At 45.5% G+C, this 21136-nt stretch overlaps 1 protein-coding gene across 17 annotated transcripts in view; it reads right to left on the bottom strand.

Annotated features, from left to right (window-relative positions):
• The window catches only part of Srrm234 (Serine-arginine repetitive matrix 2/3/4), a 76285-nt gene that overhangs the window by 3272 nt on the left and 51877 nt on the right, over positions 1-21136 (bottom strand). For 3 of the 17 annotated variants that reach the window (XM_077653187.1, XM_077653190.1, XM_077653201.1), the window contains 7 exons: positions 15732-16057; positions 15082-15243; positions 14437-14580; positions 13572-13664; positions 10210-10308; positions 4787-4894; positions 2418-2449 (listed from right to left, as the gene is read on the bottom strand). In XM_077653187.1, coding sequence (XP_077509313.1) covers positions 2418-2449; positions 4787-4894; positions 10210-10308; positions 13572-13664; positions 14437-14580; positions 15082-15243; positions 15732-16057 — 964 coding nt within the window. Of the gene's footprint in view, positions 1-2417; positions 2450-3142; positions 3533-4786; positions 4895-10209; positions 10309-13571; positions 13665-14436; positions 14581-15081; positions 15244-15731; positions 16058-21136 lie in introns of those variants that run through there. The other 14 variants (XM_077653192.1, XM_077653203.1, XM_077653200.1 and 11 more) reach the window with 8 other exon arrangements.

Below are 21136 nucleotides of genomic sequence, written 5' to 3'. Positions count from 1 at the left end.
GACATTCAAAGACGCAAAGCGATGCTAAATGATAGTGTCACAGAATTTTTTTTGTTCATTGCCTTTAGTTCACAAAACAAAATACAGACTGGACGAATCAACCAGAATGCCTGGTTTTAAATGCACTCTTATTCGGTCTCATAAAATTTCCCTTATTTTGTATTAGGTGGCACTGTTCAACCAGAAGGTGTGGGACTGCAACATTCAGATAACGGAATCATGCATCTTTCTGCTTGAGGTGCAAGAAAAAAGAAGCATGGCAGCTCAAGAAATGCGCACATTCAAATAATTACTGCCCGTTCTGTGAAACAGATTGCAATGAACAATTGCATACAGTGCGACAGGTCCCATAATAAAATGGATAAAGGAAAGGTGGGGGCTAGGGAATGTATGGACTCCGGTGCTTAGGGAACACCAAAGAGCGCTCCGCAGAACCCAGTTAGGACCCCCAGTGTATAAAGTACTTCAAAAACTGCACACATTGCTGGATTTCGAAACATGAAGCTCTTGGAAGTTTTGCAACTGGTGACGAGGCAGTGCAAATGTGTTGCAAATGACCTCAAAACATAACAGCTAATTGCACGCTAATTTTGAATCTGACAAGTTTCAACACGAAACATCTTAGAAAATAGACTGCTCCAATTCCTCCTCCCATCAGCCCAGACAGGAATATTCAAATTTGCTTTGCTTTTTGAAGTCCAAATGCAACATAATCTGTAAGCACAGATATTGCAAGCACAGAAAAGTCGCTGCCTGCACAGGTAAAACCCTTTAATGTGGCACTGCCTTATGATGCATGGCAAAGTGCCAACCACAGCTACTGCAATGCGTGGACTAGCAACAAAATCTTGTACATGGTGCCCCCGCCCTAGGCACTGAAAGCCTGTCCTTTTGGGGCTTGAGATTAGGCAGTCTCCAAGGGGCGGCAGGCCTTGCTATATAATATTGCTTTCTTACAGTGCTAAAGTCAAATCAGGCAATAACTCTGGTGCAAGAGCTGCCAGTCTATCATGGCCAAGCCAAAGCTTGCTGCATGTGCATACACATGCAGTGAAAGCTAAAGGACACAAGAACGGAAAATAAACCCGCAAGTCCTCACTTGGTGAAACATTTAAAGGAAATAGCTTACATATATGTCATGACACCAGGCATGAATCCATCCCTAAAATCGGGACCCCCCCCTCATGCCCTACAGAATTAACTTGGGGCCCCACCCCCAAACAGATTCTGGCTACATGCCTGCATGACACTGCAGTCATGCTATAGCCAAATAAAACTCAACAACTCTGCAGATGCCCCTCAAAGGAAGTCCTCCAGCCAATCGCATTGACATGTCCCATCCCCTTTCTTCTACCACTGCAAATGATGTCATGCTAGCAGGTCCAATGGGATTAATCACAATGCCATGAGAATCTGTAGATGCCTCTGGCTGAAAGGACTCCTTTGATGGGCACCTGCCACTTAATTCTTGATAATTCGATTATTTTTTCAGCGCAAAATTAGGTAGGACGTAGGAAAGACACACACATGGGACAAACGGACAAAAGCATTTGTCCTGCGTCTCTTTCCTACGTCTGCCTTATCTTGCGCTGAAAAAAAGCATTCGAATTGCCAAGGCAAACTAACCAGTCTTTCTACGCTTAACAAGTATTCATTCTCGAGTTTTCTCACTCAAGTAAGGCTACACAGTATTGACCTCCATGCTTTTGCAACTTTCTTAAAATATGGCCACACTTGCTTAAACGTACCAATTGTGATATTTCCATAAAAGCTCATCAAAATCTGGCACTGCAGTCCAAAATTTAGAGACTACTGAACTGTCACAATACTTGCGGTGTTCAAACTGCTCACCACTACTAAGAGCATGGATGTAGTGAAGAAAAAAACTGCAAGGTCCCATCAAAAGTACTGTGCCCAGCCAACAGATTGCACCACCATTTGTAATTGGTGAAGTGGCCACAGTGATTAGCCAAGTTTAAAAGCACTGCTTTGCAACTGATGCGATCAAAGAGCTCTGCAATATGACCATTGCTTTGGTCTGGAGTCAATTTCTCTGGCTTTCTGTAAAAAAAAAACAGGCTAGTAGAGCACAGGCATGCAGCTCTTGCAATTCTGGCCCAAGAACACGTGAATTTTAGATGCTCCTTACTCTGCTGCTTTGTGAAATAGTTTGGGATAAAGCTTGGCTTTAAGGCAGGGGGTGTGCTGCTTCCCCTTGAATGTCCAAGCACGCTCCCCTTTGGCCCAACTGAGCAAACCAAAAGAAACCAGGCAAACCCAGCATGGAAAAGCGGCCGCTGCCAGTCTAAAGCCGGCAAGGGCACGCACACTCTTCTACAAGAGAGGTCTGGCAAGAAGGCAGGCTCTCTCTCGTACAGAAAAAGGAATGGCGCAAAACAAAAAGAAAAGGGATCCACCTGTGTCCATCCTCTGCATTCCATGGGACTCGCTTGCAAACAAAAGAGGAGGGCACGCCAAGGGTTAGTGGCGACCCGGCAAACGGGAGCCAGAACACAGGGCAAAAGTGGGAGGAACAAGCTGCTCACAACAAAGGTCACACACCACCCACAGGTGCAAGGCTCTACGGCACACACGGGGAGAAACCCTCCTCAGCCCTGCTCCTGCTTGGTACCTGTTGGCTTCTACATATCTATGTGCACATTGAGAAGAGCCTAAGCAACTTTTACTAAATGCTACTCAGGCTGTCAAATTAATGCAACAGCTTTACAAGCTGCAATGCGACAAGCTTCTTGCAAAACCCAGCAGTGGCATTGTATAACCTAGCAGGGCGGCAAAGACCACCATTTTGCTACCTCCAAAATTGCACCAGGGAAAAACAAAGGAATAAAAAATAAAGCAAAAAATGTGTGTACAATCAAGGGCTGCCAATAAAATGCCTGTGAAGACTTGTTTCACGGCATAAAAGCCACAGGAAACAAACCCACCACAGGCAGTAAGCATGGTTCATAAAGTGCCCTACATGCAGTACTATGAATAGTGATGAAATTTGGAACATGCACATACCCAGGCTTATTCAGCCAAATTGCTTGTAGACACAGAGAAAATACAGTGCTCTACAGCAAAGTAAATGCAGGCAAGGAACTGCAAACGTAAACTAGAAAAAAGCAAACATAACACAATGTGAAAGCATGACATTTTATTACTCTTGGGATCTACTTTTTGATGGCAGTCGTGCCACTTCACATGACAACAGCGTGCAGTCCAAATGAAAAAAAGAAAAGAAATTCTGGATTTCTTTCCTGCTCCTTACACTGACCAATGGATACACATGACAAAATAGATACAAGATCTTGTCAGAAAACTTTGATACAAGAGTTGTCTCTCTGAAAGGAGCAAGACAAAGGTCTGCCACAAAACAAAGGAAGCAGTGCAGAAAAAAAATATAAGAGCAATGAAAGGTAAAGAAAACGGAGGAGCAGTCTTGTGGGGTCACCGCCTGCGGCGACGATGGCCATGCCGCGAGCTGCTGCGACTTCTGCTGCTGCTGTATCTCACTTTAGCATCAGGAGCCCTGGACCCAAACCAAGGAGCAGTCAAACAAAATCAAACAAAAAAGCATGGTGCACTCTAATACAACAGAAGCAAACAAAACAATTCCCCGGGGAATGAGTCCTGGTACCAACCATGGCTCCACCCAGTCTGTTCAACCACTTCAGTGGTGGGGGCAGGCACGAAAAATATGACTTATGAAAAACCTGCCAGCAGTAGTGCCGCTCTGCCACAAGGGTGATCAACCACGGTTAATGCATTACCTCCTCCTCCGATGCATGATATCGTTCACTGAACCACACCAACGGGTGGTTCGAAAACAACGGCAATGTTTGGCATTCAGTCTCTTTGAGCACTGGTCAGTGCCTCCTTAGAGCGTACAGCAAACGTTTTCCATTGAAAAGGCCGACTGGCACAGGCACCAATAATGCGGTACATTTTTAGCACACTGTAAGCACCAAGGCAGATGCAGACTTCCCGACTGGGTATTAAGCAAACAAAGAGACAGTCAGCAAACTGCTGCTAGAAGACAGCAGCTTTAGGCCTAACAAGCATGACCTTAAGCATTATCCTTGACAGACACTTTTCTCTGCACACTTCCAAGTGACCACAGCCACACATAGACGCCACTTGTTGCTCGTCCAAAGCAAAACAGCAAGCCTGACGTAACAGACGTGTAGGGCAATATAAAAGAACCAAGAAGTGCCCAGCAAGCCGAGAAGGGGGTAGGGATGCATTCCAGTCAACAAACCAAGAGAGCAAAAAGGGGGTGAAAAGAAAAAGCATGCAGAGAAGGCTGGAGACGGGTGCCAGATTACAAAATCAAGGCAGGGCCAGACAGCCATGAACAATGATGAAAAGGCAGCAGGCAGAGTGTGAGCCTGTGATGCACCAGTGAAGAAAGAGGAGGAGGAGCCTCCACGGTTTGCGCCACCCCAGGGGGCACCTGCTGTTAGTGCATTCCTGATGCTAAAAAGCAATCATGCTAGTCACATAAAGCACTGTGAAACGTGCAGTGCAATGTCACAAACCTCCTGATCTGTGCTGCCTTTGATGAGAAAAGTGTATCTAGGGTGATGCTACAACTTTGATGGAAAAAAACTTTTTTGCAAACAGCATAAATTTTCCGCCACTTAGGGCCTGCTGACTTTGCGACTCTCCACATTTCTATGCGCTGCTCACAATACTAGGTCTATTCGTGCACCACCTCTGGAGACTCCTCCTCTGTGAAAGTAACCCCAGGTGCGTTGCAACCACTACGAGTGAGTCCATTTACCTGGTGATGCGCCTCTTATCTAGAAAGCTCGGAGACCCTTTGCGACGCGGTATGGAGGGACTACGTGCGTACGACCTCGAGCGAGACGACGCAGACCTCGAGCAAGACCTGCGAAAAACCAGTGCCCCAGGCATGAACGGGCCCGACTGTACATGTCTGTATTAGCAAAGTGGCACTGCAAGAGCAAATTACAAGTGGGCTTGCAAGTCTCATGTAAGAAATTTCTTCAGCAGTATGAGGCTAGGAGGCAGTCTTTGGCACACAATGTGACAAGATTACAGCCCATCATGTATTAAGATGATCGGTGAATACAGGGCCTGATGAGAATTTCTAAAATGATTTACAAATGTTTTCCTGGTACCTTTCTCATTTATGCAAGTCTCAGTCACGGATTACCAAGAGTATTTGTATACTCAGAAGTGTACTGACGTTTTGGTTACCTCTAGTATTAAGCTGAATAGTTTCATGTGGTCTTATGACGCTCATGTACTGCAATTCACGTAGTTACCCGATTCTAACGCGGACCAAATGTCTGCAAAAATGCAAAAAGCACAGTTTGTGCAGAAGCCTGAAGCGACATTTATAACCCCTTCCTAATAACTTCTAGTCACAGCAAGCGTACCTGAAAGCAACAGACACATAACAATTGCTACGCAAGCAGCTGAAGAGAGATGCAGATCAATGAGAGTGTGCAGTGCACCTTCCATACTTGCTGGTAAGCCACAAACTGAAATGTTAATGGTACTTTAGCAACAGTACTTGCAGATTCCAGCGTGGCGTATGCTATACCTTAAGTCACTAATGAACTTTTTCTTGCGCTACCTATCACTCCGACAGGAAAGTCATGCGACCGTCATCGCGAGTGAGCCGGGTAAATAAAACACAGCTTGAATTTCCGTTAGCGAAACCAGTTTGCATACTGTTTTTTTTTTAAATGCATACAGTTCCATGCATCCTGGCGGGAAGTGGGACTTCGCGACTCGGTCCTGGAATTTGCAGTGGTCATTATAGGGAAAAAAAAAATTGACAATAATCATACAGTAAAACCTCATTCATTCGGCCTTCAAGAGACCAGAAAAAATGCTCCAATTATCCGAAAATTCAAAATATTGAATGGTCCTCAAAAAATGTGGAAAATGTTTGCGCCACAGTAATGTTTATCTAATGCACATCTGGATGATGGTCGTCTACATTTGCGATCACAACCAGGCGATGATTTTTCACAGTTTCGTGAACTGCTTTGCTTTGCGCACACAGCTGGCAATGTCGAAGCTCTGGTGCCTCTTCACTAACAGCCCTGTCGCATTTTGAGGATGCTTCACCTTACGGACCATGAAAAGAGAGTTTCAGAGTACTGGAAGAAGGGAAATGTGCATAGGCATTAGAACGGCGTGACGTCATCCCAAAATAAAAATAAAAGAGCAATGATGCACCTGAAATGCCGCAGCTGATTCACGCGCGCACCCGATGGCAGCCTCAGGATGATGTGAAGTTAAGAAAAGTGAAACCAAAAGTATGTGGCTGAGCTTAATTTCAACAATGGGGTATTCCGAGCATCGTCGCGCTTACCACAGAGTGCACGTTGAGGTGTGCGGGCACCACTGTTTCATGCAATTCAGGTAGGTCTATCTGGATAACTGCTGACTGTGCTTTTAGTTTGAATTATCCGAATTAACAAGATTTCATTGTACAATGTGATGTCGCATTTCTATGTCAGCAGTATGATTTTATTCATCTTTTGAAATTCATTTTAATTGTGTGTTTCTGAATTCACAATTCTTGCAGCGTGCCGCCTCCTCTCTCATCTTTCCGTCTCGCACTTCTTCACTCCACCCACACAACCCCCTATTCACTACACCCACAACAGTGCACTGCTAATGTGGGCTATACTGCTGACGCAGTAAAAAAGATGTTTGGTCTAACGTCTCCAAGATACCAACCATGCCAACTGCCAGCACAGAAAGGTTAAGCTGGCATGTTGTGATGGTATTCGCGCCCAAGCTTGTTCGTAGCAGGGCGCCTTTTTTGCATTCGACTAACGTGCAAAAGAGGCACTTTGGGGCTGGCAAAAAGCACGTGTCAGAATCGGGTAAATACGGTATACTGTGTTCAAAATAAGCTGTCTACTGTTAGCTAACCGATATTACAGAATAAGCACAGAAGTCCTGGCCCAAGCAAGACATGGACGAAAGAAGCAATGAGCAAAACAGATGCACGCAGTTCACCAGCCTTGGTTATTATGTCATGGCACGGGCAGGCTGAGAGGTTAGGCTGCATCAAAAAGCAGACAGATCACAAGGTACGAGAGAAAACAAACCACCTGCAACAAAACACCACAGTTTTAACAGCAAGCAAAACCGAAAAATGGTCTGCATTAAATACCACTGCAATAAGATCAAAGTAACAACATGTGCAGTGAGTACAAAACCTTCAGTGCAGTTCTGTTCATTTAAATATTCCTAGCATTCCACAGATGCAATAATATTCTACAGGACTCTAGAAAGAAAAAGCACCCTTATTTTGTTATTTTTACCAATACATTAAAATCTCACTAATTCCAAGATTCAAAAGTGATAGTAAATACGATGGAATAGAGTAGCAATTCGAGCTCTCTGGGTCTAACCCTTCACCCCATAAAGTTTACGTTCGGCAGGCAATCATGTGCCCATATCATCAACAGCCTTTCTCCATAGGCAACAGAAGTAATTATGCGCCACGACACCCTTACAAGTCACCAGACACGAAAACCAGGAATGGGGACAGCTTCTGACCAGTGTTGCAGCTTCAGCGAGAACAGGCCATCCTGACAACTCGAGTCTGAGGTGAGATGCTGATCTGCAGCTTCGGAGGAGGAGGTGCTGTCAAAGCCTTTCGAACAAGGCACCAGCATGCCCACGTGTGAGGGCTTGGGAAGAGAGGGACTCTTATGAATGTGAAGCCGGAGAATGGCGATGCCCCTTGACAACAAAGTCCATCAAGGCTTTGACTATCACAGCAACAAGTCTCCCCTTCTCACCTGAGGGACAGAGTCTGAACAAAAGCGGTGTCTCCTTTGAAACTTGCCCTGTGCTGTCATGATGGCCGCCCTGCTTTGGGCAGTGCTGGTGGGTCCAGTATGTCAACATGCTTCTTTTCAGGACATCATGACATGTTGATGCAAAATATGTTAAACTCACTCACACATTTCACGAGCAGTCTGCCTGTGAATAGCCCCAGTGGATCCAATTTTTGATCAGTTTCCAACTATCAAAATTGAATTAATGCCATTCTGGTTGGGCCCAATTATATGAGATCAACTGTAAGTTGCAAATGCCAAGAAATCTGCAGCTTCAGAGGATTACTAGCATGCATAGGAAAAAATTAATGCTTAGGAAAAAATTAATGCTGACTGATGACTAGTCTAATGAGGAGCCGTGAGACAGGCTTTACCTGATGTTAACTTGGCAAAGCGGGAAAGATGTATGGCCTCCTCACAACAGTCTGGGAAAGCTATAGGTTAGTTTAGAACACGTAGTTTGCACAAATTTACTTAGTGAAAAGTCGGTGTGTGTGAATATTATATTTTGACTGTATACAGAATTATTTATAGCAGTACTGCCAATTTCTCCTTGGTTCTTAAGTTGTGCGATATTTGTGATGACATTTCTTTAGTTACTTTGTGAATTTACTTGTGGTATTTTCTTTGCCTCCTGTTTGCATAAATGTACAGTCATGGACAAAAGTCTGCGGGATGCGGATTGGCAGAAAAAAATTTATTTCTGTGTTTCCTCACTAGCCAGTCATATTATTCTTCTAGCAGATGGAGACCACCTGTCTTGTCACTCTTCTATGCATTTAATTCACCTGCTGCGCCTAACAGCGCCGCAATAACTTTTTTTCTGCGAATATGCATCCCTCGAAACTTTTGTCCATGACTGTACATAACTGATGGTTACCTTGCTATTATCGTTCTGGAGGGATAGACCTGTGTGTCAGGTGCGGGTAATACCTTCGTAATACCTTGTGCCTGTCTACCTTGAGTTGTTTATTTTCTTGTATAGAAACTGAAATAAAACATCCCTTAGCTACCTCCAAAATTAATGCCACCTGTCGTTTCAACTAGGAGCCGTAGGAACTCTGCAAGCCAAACCTGCTAGTTCCTGATCCGTAGTTTCCAAGGTTTCGTGCATTCTACGTTGGGTTTTGAGGCGCACAAGTGGCTAAGGCTATCCAGCACCAAATGCTACACTAAAGTGTTTTTGTATTAATTGAGCTACATGTTTTTAAATGTCATCATTTATTTATAAGCTTCACTTCTTTTAGAAATATAAAAATCGACAAGGAATCAACAAATGTATTTTCTCCTGGAAGCAAGCTAGGATGGAAAGTGATGAGCTTGTTGCAAAATCATGAGCCAATGCTTTTTTTTCCTTAATGTCTCGAGCGTTTGAAAAAAAAAAAGTTTTTGTCTCGGAAATGAAGCCCAAATTATAGCTAAGCTGTGGAACTATGGTATCATTTGTTCAAAAATCCTGCATGGACGATGCAAATGGCTCGCCAAAGAGAGTGAAAAGCAGCTTCTGCTTTAGTGCTGAGCAATGGGCAGGACAATAGATGAAAAGCAATGTGCCCAGACCCCGCTCTGCGCATAGCTATCAAAGCTTGCCAAGTAACAAAGAAATTGGAGTTTAAACCTGTTTTCACTTAAAAGCTGCCTGAAACAGGAGTAGCGAGGAGTGCATATTATTGGAAAATCATCAATACGCCACATGTCGTAACAATATCCACTCACTTTACTTCTTGCCCGCAAGAGCACATGGCCCAGGCAAGGATTTCTGTCAGCGACAAACCTGAGCTGGATTCTCAGACCTGTAATGCTGAACAAATGCTGTTCTACCATGACGGCGATTCCTCTCTGTCCCCTACTTAAACCCACTCATCCCTTCCCTTATGGGGCAACGCAAGTCCCCAAACTGATTTTCACCATAACCTCAGCACCCAACCCGCAATGTCAGGATGTTTCTGCAACATATACTGAACCCATATTGATTTGCTGTGCTTCCCTTGATTCAAGTCAAAATGTGTGTTGTTTCTATGAAACATGCCTGGATATCCCCCTCATCCTTTTTCACCCTTTACTGTTGGGCACATTGCAGCTTTCACCACGCTGCATGCCATGTCCAAATGAGGAAAAACTGAGCTGCCTGCAGCTTCATTAGAACAAAGGCATGCGTGAGGTACACCAGTGACAGCCAAAAGACAGGCTGAGATGGTCCCCTGCACCTGTCACTCCTCCCTCAGTAAGCCCCCACACCTATTCGCCGTTCAGCCCTCACAGGAGATGAGAGACCCCAACCCTTGATGTGAGACACAGGGGCCCTATGAGACCCACCAAGTGGGCGAGCATGGGCCTTCCAGTAGGCTAGACTCAAGACAGAGCTCACCTGGAGCTGTGCGAGTAACTCCGGCTGCTGTAGGATCGGTCTCGTGAGCGGCTCCGCTCACGAGAGGGTGTGTGCCTGCGCTCCGGGCTGTGGGATCTGCTGATAGTGGGGGTAGGGGGAGGGGAGACATGGGTTGACAGCGGGAAGACGAACGCACAGTGGTGGGCAGCAAGAGGAACGGCAGAAGGGGGGCAGGGGAAGACCAGAAGACGGCTCAGTACGCAGTCACATACTTGCTGCCCCTTTCCTTGAGCAGCTGCCATTCTGAAGAGGACAGCGACTGTATTAACCAAGGGTTAAAAAAAATGAAAACTGGTTCTGAGGAAAGGAAATGGCGCAGTATCTGTCTCATATATCAGGGGACACCTGAACCTCGCCGTAAGGGAAGGGATAAAGGAGGAAGTGAAAGAAGAAAGGAAGAAAGAGGTGCCGTAGTGGAGGGCTCTAGAATAATTTCCACCAGATTAACGTGCACTGACATCATCGCACAGCACACAGGCGCCTTTGCGTTCTCCCTCCATCGAAACGCTGCCGCCGCAGTCAGGTTCGAACCTGGAAACTTCGGCTCAGTAGCCGAGCACCCTAACCACTGGGCCACCGCGGCGAGTTTAACAAAGTGTACTGCCTGCAATTTCAACATGGAGACTGCACTAATGGTGCTTGCCAACCAATGTCCCCCTCCCCTAACACTTATTCAAGCATGGAACCTAAGGGCACTGGACTAAGAGCTCAGCTACCTATCACTTTATATAAAGGCTTTTACTACCCCTCCAAGTATGCAGGAAACACCAACACCTGCTAGTATCTGGCAGCTGCATGAAAGCTATCTGTGCAGGCAGCATTTCTCCAGTTTTCCTTAAGCCCACACTACAATTTTCTAAACACCAAAACTCACACCCCATGGCACCCGTAGCAAGCTATGAGAATGGACAGATATGGCCCTTAGTAGTGGCTGCAGAACAGATGGAAACTGTGATGTCTCTCTAAGCTGCCAGTGCCGACAGCCCATTTTGTCCTACTGTGACAATGCTGCCCGTACATTGTCTTTAGCATAGCGCTGATTCAGCAGGCCCCCCAAAATTACTTTTTTTTGCTTTGGATGCAGCGAACGAACATCAAACTCTGACAACTTTAGCTTTCTACAGCAAGGAAAGCCTTAATGGAAGCGGTCTCTAGGTGCGGAAGAAAAACAATCAGGACACCCACCGGGAGACGTACTGAGGACCCAGCAGAAGGGACTCTGTCACCCCTCAGCTCAAATTGAAAAAGCCATCTTACTGTTTTGTCAGTTGTGCTCATCAGTGTATGCAGCAACCACTATTACTTTAAAAACCAACATTATACAAGGTGTGCCTGTGCTGAAGGCTGTTTTCTATGTGAGAAACTCTACCAAAAAGCTCGTTACTTCGAACTCCATGGGGTAGCTGACGCAGTTTGAATGAACTCAAGTTCGAACTAATGAAAGTGAAGAGAATATGCAGTATGCTGCAATCATGAAGCAATGAAGTAATAAGGTTACCCTATTTTATTGTTATAAAATATTGCATCAACTTCTGATTTCTTGTTCCCTGTAAGGCAATTGCCAACATCTGTTCTAGAGCCCAAACTTATCGGAAGGCCTCTTCTTCACCTTCAGAACTGAAGAAAAGCGGGTGGCGTTCTCTGCAGCCAAATTTGCAGCGGGAGGCCGCACTCGTGATGGGCACGCAAATTGCCTTGAGCTTGAGGTTGTAGAAAATCGAGTAGCGTGCAATTGTCCCTCGACGGCCACTTTTCGACCAAAACCATAGCACAACCTCCGTGACTCGCAAATTCACACATGTGAGTTGCGGAGGTTAAGTGACCGTTTAGGTTGCAAAGCGAAAGTTGCGAGGATGACCGCACGTACGCTGCAGACTTTCTAGCTTTCCGACCGCGAGTCGCAAACTTTCAAATCAATTAGAGTGCTTTTTGGCAACATCCTGTTTCAATGGCGCACCGGCACTAACTTCACGCATGGTTTCGATCCTCTCTGTAATTGTTTTGGCATGGTAATTACCACACATGGACACCACTAATAAACCATTACACCATGTCTTACCATACAAGTTGACTGCTACGGCTGCAACCAACTGCGCGGAACGTCATGCAAAGAGCACTGAAAATCTGGGGCAAAAAGCGCAGCAAACAACAGCAAAAGATCCAATTTGTTCATTATGCGCATGTTGCGGTTTCTTGCACGACCAAGTGGTTTCAGATTCAGAGAGCTGGAGGTGCTGTGCTGAGTCTAATTCGAACTCCCCCACAATCTCCCGCTCACCCAGACTCGCGTCTTGCACGCCGATTTTACCCTCTCCATATACCTTCCGAAGAGGCGGTGCAGCCTCGCGGGAGCGTTGCTTGGTTCGCCGCGTGCCCAGAGCACCCACGCATGGTGGTGCTAGTTCGAATTATCGGATGCACAACCCATTCACGTTTGGATTCATGGGCTACGTTTTTTACATAGACTCCAATGGAGCATGGATGGACAAAGTCACAGTTCGAATTACCCAGAAATTCAAATTAACGAAGTCTTAATTAACGAGCTTTCATTTTACCATTACCACACTTGAAAAAGAGCATAGGTGTGCTCATAATTCCCTAAAGCTAATGCTGGTCACCACTCAGAAAAGGCAATGTTTTGGCAAAAACAAAGCATTGCAGATACAAACTTGAACCAAATCTGCATGCAAAAATGTCACAGGAAATCATAAGCAGCGCCATAAGTAATTAAAAGCATCCTATAATTGCCTTGCTGGCACTGGTGCAAATGGCCTGGAAGCCTGCTGGAAAAGTCTTTTTGAATGACAGCTTCAAGACCATTTCACTTCAGAATGCTCAAGTAGTCTCTTGATCTCGATGCTCATGATGCTCGCTTTGCTTACTAGCTGAGGCAGAAATGGACAGCACAATAAAAATGCATCAAGGGGCAAAACCTAACCAGGCTAACGGTGACCGCATGTAGTAGTATTGAAAGCACTGCACAGAAGTCTGCTCTGGTATGTTATAGTCAGTAACCACTATGCAGAAGGCACAAAAAGTCATCAAGATAAAGTTTCCAAGCCATGCGCTGCTTACGCTGTTCAGAGATCAGCTAAAGCAAGTGACTTTAATCAATTTGGCACTGACCACTTCTAGGAAAATTCCTGGAGGCTGTGTAATATCTGAAAACAAATAACAGCTCAGGCAAAAAGGAATGGGCTCGGCCCCATGGCATCAATTAGGCTCACACCTACCCTTTACTGTTATAGCATCATGGCAGATGCCAAACTGCGTCCTCATTGAAACTGCTCTGCCAAAGTGCCACAACTAGGGCTGGCACACTCGAGAGCTGCTGAACTCACTTGCGGTAAGAGTTGTACGATGGAGAGCGCGAGTCCCTCCGGCGACGACGTGGTGAATCCCACGATGAATGCCGCCGACCCTTGCTTCGAGACCTGTGGGCAAAGGGTAAGGCAAGCTGCTCAAGCATGCTTTGTAAACAGAGGGGGCAAGCCAAGTAAGTTATGTTTGAGCCCGCTGAAGCAAAATTTCAGCTATAGTACAACAATCTATTTCCCATTAACCAATTATACAGAATAACGCAACAAATATTCCTCCATAACAAACATCTAAGTTTTTGTGAAGAAAAACTAATGCTATGAACTTATTAAACAATACAAGAAACTAAGGATGCTTGGCAATTTGTTTTTGCATGCACAAAAACTCAAACAGAGCTTTATACTACATATAACTTGGCTTCACCAAGAACCAGCTTCCAATGACAGTATCAAGTTTTAATTGTGCTGACATTCCCTTTGGGCTGAAGCATGGCCATTCCATCATGCGTGTGCAAGCATGTTGCCGCACGTTCTCTGCTGTGCGAAGCTCAGCAGTAGTTACACTTCACACTTCAAGTAACTCCCCAAGTAGATTCTCTTTGTCCCTGTGCACAAACAAGCAGCAGCTAAATGCATGGGAGGCATAAAGCTATGCCAAGACTATAAATCGACAAAAACGGCAGAGCTCTTCAGAGCACAAACAATGCACTTATTACATCATGCTTCGTCGTCCTCCCTTTTTCGCTGCTTCCTTCCCATCTTCTCTGCCACCTCCACTTTCCTGTTTTGGGCCTCCCGCTCTTCCACTCGGGCACTTTCGACAGTACATGCTAACTTTCCCACTCGGGCTTTCGCATGGGCTGCTTTTGAATCATGCCAGAGGCTCTACCTGGAACGGGATCTAGAGGAGGCTCGGTGAGGTGCAGGGCGTGACGGGTGCCCATTGGGCTGCTGCGTCTGCTGCTGTGTCTGCTGCTGTTTGGGAGATGGGATATCCACCCGAGGACTGTGCTCTTTGGGCTCTTTGGAACGCCTGAACGGTGTAGACAGAAAAAGGGAACCGCACAAAAAAACTTTGGTAAGATTCTTACCCAGCAAAAGTTTCATCAGTATAGTAGCAGGTTACCTGAACCTACCACATGCATTCCATCACTTTCATTCAGTGCAATGTTCCTTGCTCTGTAGAAAACACGCAAGGCTGCATGAACTGCGGTAGCAGAGAAGCAAGGCTGGCTTTCATTTAGTGCAGCATCGGGCTCAACAGAAGCAAAATTCTCACATTCCACACAGACATACAGTCACCAATATGTGGCTAACTACACAGATGCTACCGATGTGTTTAAGTCAAACGTGAGACGAGTGATAACGTCAACACATGCAAAACTAAGACATTCAGCTTAGCAGCACTTAAAGGCCTCTTAGCTGACACTGATGGCTCAGATTTCAGTGCATGTATGAAGACGATGCCATACCAGAGCGGCTTCAGTACAGATCTCTGAAGTCAGCCACCCAAAAAGGGGCAGTGGGGTCTTGCCTGTCATTGGCTGTGACCTCTGGCTCATCATTATCGTCGCGGTCCTTGATCTTCTCCTTGTCCTTGTTAGCCTTGCTAGGCTTTGCTTCTTTCTTTTCCTTGACAACAATCTCCTTGGCACGATGGCGGTCCACATCGCCAGTTCGCGGCGCCTTGCTTGGCCTGCACACAGAACAGAAGAGCTTTGCTTGTAGGAAGCTGGTGGACACACTGAACCTTTTTATGGGCAACACAGGAAGCCAACCATCGCCACCTGTGGTCCCATGCCAAATATCCAAACAGCAGTAAAATGCCAAGAAATTGGAGTTACAAGCATAGCTCCAAAAGCATGTTCTATGTAGTAAGCTGTAATGCTGTGACATCTGCTGCAATTTTTGCGAGCTACAGGGACTCGCATGCTGTCCAATACTAGGGACGTATGTAATACTAGGTAGGTTAGTGTATTGGAGATGTACCTGGAATGACAAATAGTAATAATAATAATATGTAACTAAGCATTTTGAACAGCACAGAACATGGCCACTGGTCGAGAGCAGAATGTGCATTTCACAAAAAATTAAAATATAAAGGCGAAGATAATGAAAGAGGGAAAAAAAGGAAAGATGCATGGAAATGAGGCAGGCTGAAGCTCGGTGAGGATAATGACTAACTTCTTCCGTGGCTCCTCCTCTTCCTCCGAAGAGCTAGACTCCTCTGAGGACGACTCTTCGCTTGATTCCTTCTTAGACTTGCGGGAGGACCGCTTTTTCTTGCTGCCACTAGCTGCCCTGGCGGCGTGCCTCCTGTGGCGGCTCTTTGGGGGTGTGTCATCCTCAGAGTCACTGCTGGATGCTTTGGCCCTGCGGCTGCTGCGCGCCGGCGGCTCGGACTGGCTGCTCTCACTGTCACTGCTGTGCGGCCGCCGGCGCTTGGAGGAGGTCAGCGCCACGCCTCCTCCCTTCCGGTGGCGCTCCTCCTCCTCCTCGCGGCGCCACTTCTGCACCAGGGCCCCAGATTTGTTCAGAAACCCCGCCCCACTGTATCAAGCACATGCTAAGCCATCATGGGCTACCTCCACCAGAACAAGTCGAGACCAGCATTCCCTAACTGACTGCCACAGTCTTGGCATGTACACTGCTTGCAATGACAGCAGCTTCATTTCTTCCTAAAACAGGCATCCACTTATGTAATACATGTGGCCAAATCAAACTGGCCTGTAATACACCACAGGGCTTACTACCGACGGCCAGGAGAAGCGTAGGACTAGCCTTTCTAGCCAATATAGCATTCCAATTCTAACCAAAGAGCTTGACTGCTACTTAATGGCAATGCTGCTGTCACTGCTAACAATTCCTGTCCTTATATTACACCTGACACTTTAGTGAATTACTACACATGCTAAACATACACAACATAAGTAGTCGACAAGGGCCTGCCAGGGTAATGACTGCAAACATAAAAAAAGCAACCACAAATTGTGACAAATATATGACCAGGTGTGCCAATGCATCACCATATGACCAGAGAATGCATGAATGTGCTTAGCGCATTCATAGAGGGCAAGGCATGTTTGAAGGGGTGCACTTTCTGCTCCCACGGAAGAAAATAAATGCAGTTGTCCACAGGACAGGAGAGATATTTTCATCACTGCTCTGATAAATCGTAACACTGTATCACATTCCTGGTTATTTTAATACAGGAGTAGTACTTATCAGTTGTGCTCTTAGCCCTTAACAGTATACTGGGCTTGTGGAAATAATTGTTCTTGGTTCAAAGCAAATTCGAAAATTTTGAATACTTTTGGCACACAAGAGATGTCAGACATTTCCAAGCCATGTATTTTTCTACCTTAAGGGCCATTACTTGAAAAGAAAAAAAAAAAAGAAGAGTACACTGAAGCTTTGCCCTGATCATAAAACCTTTGTTAACCTTTTGCAAAAATGGCCATCCGAAATTAGGGGAGTCAACCTACATGCGCAGCAGACTTATTCGCTGGGTCTGAGGTAAGCCCGGCCGAGGCGCAGGTATTATGTGCCTCATGCTGGTGCCTGTTCTGGCAATGGTTCATAAAACTCCACATATAAAAAAAAATGCCAATGTGTACTCAAAGCGATTCCGCTAACGAAAATTGGAACTGCACGTTGTATACCGAGGCTCTCATGCTGACAGTGACTTTCTTCCCCGGACGAGCAATAGGTAGCACGGCAGCAAACTTCAGGTAACCTCCGAAACATGCATTGCGCCGGAATCAAAAACTAAAGGACAGCTAGCAGTTCCGAGTCATTGTTCAGCCAGCCTGGTCGCGTGCAAGTGCAATACCAAACACTTGGGTAGAATCGAATATCAATATTTTACTGTATTCGACTGAATATTCGAAATCATCGAATAGTTCCACAAACCTACAGTATACTACTCATGCATAACCAACTTCTTGCATAGATTTCATTGTGTGTGGCATGTGCGAAAAAACAAGCAGATAAGATACAAATGACATTCTCACAAGCATTGTTGCTCCCCGCCAATTACCAATGCCTGCTGCTCCCAAGCACTGCAGGGAGCCATAAAGATGAACTACAGGGATGTTTGTTCAAGGCCTCCTTTGTACATTTGTCATTTCATTAAATATTAAGCACATGGCTTTCCCATCCGGTATATGCCTGCCGTGCAATGCACCTGGAATATCACCACAGCTACACAGGAAGCTCCATGGAAAATGACACAAGAATATGACATGCATGCAAGTTCCTGTGCACTGGTCAGAACACCAAACACTCTTACCAATGACAGAATTCTGGCAGCTTTAAACAAGGTTTCTCATTTCGGCAGTCAGCCCATATAAATATCAGCCAGCAAAATGACAGGCTTTGCTTTCTGCAGAGAGAACTTGGCATACATGCTACTGCTTTTACATTTGCACGAGTGTCTGTCCAAATGAAATTCAGCTGGAAGTACAGCACTCAGTCCGCTGGTTTTCCACCACTTGTCCCTTCCCTGGCTGCACAATGCAAAATTTAGCAGATTTGCCTAACAGCATCGAAATGCTTACAGTACTCTGCGGTCTAACAGTCTCCTTGCTCGGTTTCTAGACTGGTGTATGTTCTGAACAGCACAATGGCAGCAAATGCTACATCCGTATCTCAGGTCAAGGTATGCTATGAACTGGAACAAGCAGCTTAAGTGTACTGGAATGATAACTGGCCCAGAATGCCAGCGCTCAGGTGCAAGAGGGAAACTCAACACTGCATCGGAAACTACGAACAACAGTAACAGACTCTCGGACTCAGGTTTAGAGCTAGTCCCTTATGCTACAAGGCTTGCTTTCATGAAGCCAATGCACAAGCAGCAGAGAGGATAACAGCCCGACAAGCTCAATGTGGGTAAAGTAAAAGCTTGTTAATTAAAATTTCAAGGGACTGGAAAAAATGTCTGAATTGTCTGAGGCTCCAAAAGACTGACAACTGCTTCCATTACTGTAAATTTAATGGGTGAAAGACTGAGCAATGGTCACCTGCATTTTAGACGAGAGCAGTGTGATGACGCTGATTATCATTTCTCACATTTCCATCAATGCTTTATGGCAGCATGCACACTGTAGGAGCATTGAAGCAAAACTGCTCCAAAATGTTAAGGGCTTCCATGGCATCCTTCAAGACAGGATGAGGTAGTGGTGGAGCCCCCTCTCACAAGAGTCTGCGTCGTATGTGAGCAGTCTTCACTGCACATATAGCGAACGGCACATGACAAGTGCGCAGTTTCGTCATAATGCAAGAACCACGCAGATGGAAGCGAAGAAGACACGCAGTGTAGCCAATCAGCACCCGAAACGGCGCGTTGCTGGGCTCGGCTGGCCACCTGACGCATGGCCGATAGCCACTGTTGCCACGGGCTGGCACGAAGCTCAGAGAAGCAAAACCGAAACTAAGCTGTCAGACTGTTCCCGGAGACTGGGCCTTCCATTTTTTGTCATGCCTCCTGATGCACGCAATGTGGGAGACTTTGTAGCATGCAATTAGGTTTTGAGTAAGACTATTTTGCAGACTGCTTGCCAAGCCGCATATATTGGGATGCAGCCCCACTTCAGCAGCAAGACTCGTTTAAATTTGCGAGCATCTGATCCCACAGACTAACATGAACGTTAGCCAGGATCATGCCTGCAGCTCAAATTATCCAGTTTTCCGAATAAATGGCAGTCAAATTAAGAAGCTTTCACTCTATAAAGGCTAACTGTGCATCCCGCACTAATCCTCAATTCAAATAAATAAAAACTGGCCCTTGAATCCATCCCAGGAGAATCTCTGGCTTAAATTATACTTTAGTCTTTGAAGCCGAAACTGTGAACGTGATAACAGGAACAATGTGAAAAGAAAAGCAAAAAGAATTCAATCAAACTGCTGGTGTACACTTTCTGAACTGTGAACATGTGCACGTTGCCATCTTTTTCTCGCACTCCATAACGGCAGTCTGAGAAATGAAAAATAAATAAACAAACAAACATCAAAAAGGTGCAGCCCCAAGAGCGGATGAATGAAAAAAGTGCTGCAACTGAAGACATGCCAACATATGAGAGCAAGAGCACAAGAGATGGAGAGAGAATAGCATGTGGCTGCAAACACAAAATGTGCCCAGTCATGCAGGCTTCCTCTCCCAGTGATGCCCCACCTACGCCTTGTGGGCAAGCCCAGCACGTGTGGCGCATGTATGTTAGCACACTACAGTCGTCAGGCCTCCATCCCACCCCCCGGGCCACATCGGGGCACAAAAACAAGAGAGCCGAGCGGACAGAAAAACAGGCTTCAGGGCAGAGGACATTGTTTTGTGTGTACTTACGCTGGCTGTGCCTCCTATGTGCAAGCGACCAAGGCATCAAGACAGAAGGGCGGCACACATTTTAATCCAGAGAGACAGCAAACCTTCCTCAATAGTAGGGCATGCACAAACATCCTCACATAGGTTCTTCTACTACACTGCCCTCCGGAAGAGCTACTAGGCTATATGCTCACCCACACGAGAACAGGACATGCTGTGAGACCCCCTACTCCAACCCCCCTTGTAGTCTTTCGTAAAGGAGGGCTTCTTTTCTTCAAAACCCTTTTAATTCGCAGCACCATTAGCAGAATCCAACGAAAGAGAGAGAGAGAAAAAAGTAGCCAGATTCCAGCATTAAAAAGACAAGTGAGACAGGCATGTCACTGCCATTACCTGGTTGTCATCCTGAATGCCAGAGGATAGAAAGAAGTAATTATTTATGTTTATTAATACAGCAAGAAAAGTCCTTGTTGTTTGTGTTCGGGTTTATGGCACATTATACGGCTAAGGCTATCATGCACCACACACAAGGTAAATATGTTTCTTGGAGTAGAGGAACTAATTGTCTAACACGTTAGCTTGACGCTTTATTCTTTTAGGAATCTAAAGATCTGGTAGACATCTACAACTGCATTTTCTCAGAGAAGAAAGCTGGAGCAGAATGAAATTCATCCTTGAAAGAAAACTATGTGAGAAACTTATACATTAGCTTCTAGAGTTTCGTATGAGAGAATTAAGTTTTGTTTACTGTTGTCATGTCTCCACATAATTCATATATAAGGTGTTTCTTGTTTGGCAAGTATGAATCCGTGATAAGATGGCAAAGAATATAATGAGAAACTGATCCAGAGCAGCCCTCAAGCAGCACTTACTCATCGCACCATAGTGACCGTTGCCAATTCGCCACCACTGTAGCAGTCAAAGGTGCATAGTGCATGCATAGGTAATTAAGTAACATTACCTGCTGTTTCTGGATCAATGGTGAAAAAGAAAGATTTCTCACTTTCTGTCACTCGTGCAAATCGTCGCTCGTGCTGCTCCCGATCACAGTGCGCCTTTAGAAAAATGCTGAATCTGTAAGAAATCTCTCCACTGACAACTAGGCTACATTACAAAACAAAGGAACAGCCACCTATAATCTCCACCCAGTGAATCTACAGCAAAAGGCTCTAAATTAAAATTTACAAATTTGATCCCCGAATATTTTTGTTGGGAGGGAACACAACACAAAATGACATGTTCGCATCCAAAAACAACAAACAACAACAAC

The sequence above is a fragment of the Amblyomma americanum genome, chromosome 2, assembly GCF_052857255.1.
Source record: "Amblyomma americanum isolate KBUSLIRL-KWMA chromosome 2, ASM5285725v1, whole genome shotgun sequence".
NCBI lineage: Eukaryota > Metazoa > Arthropoda > Arachnida > Ixodida > Ixodidae > Amblyomma > Amblyomma americanum.
This window is presented reverse-complemented; position numbering and strand designations above follow the sequence as displayed.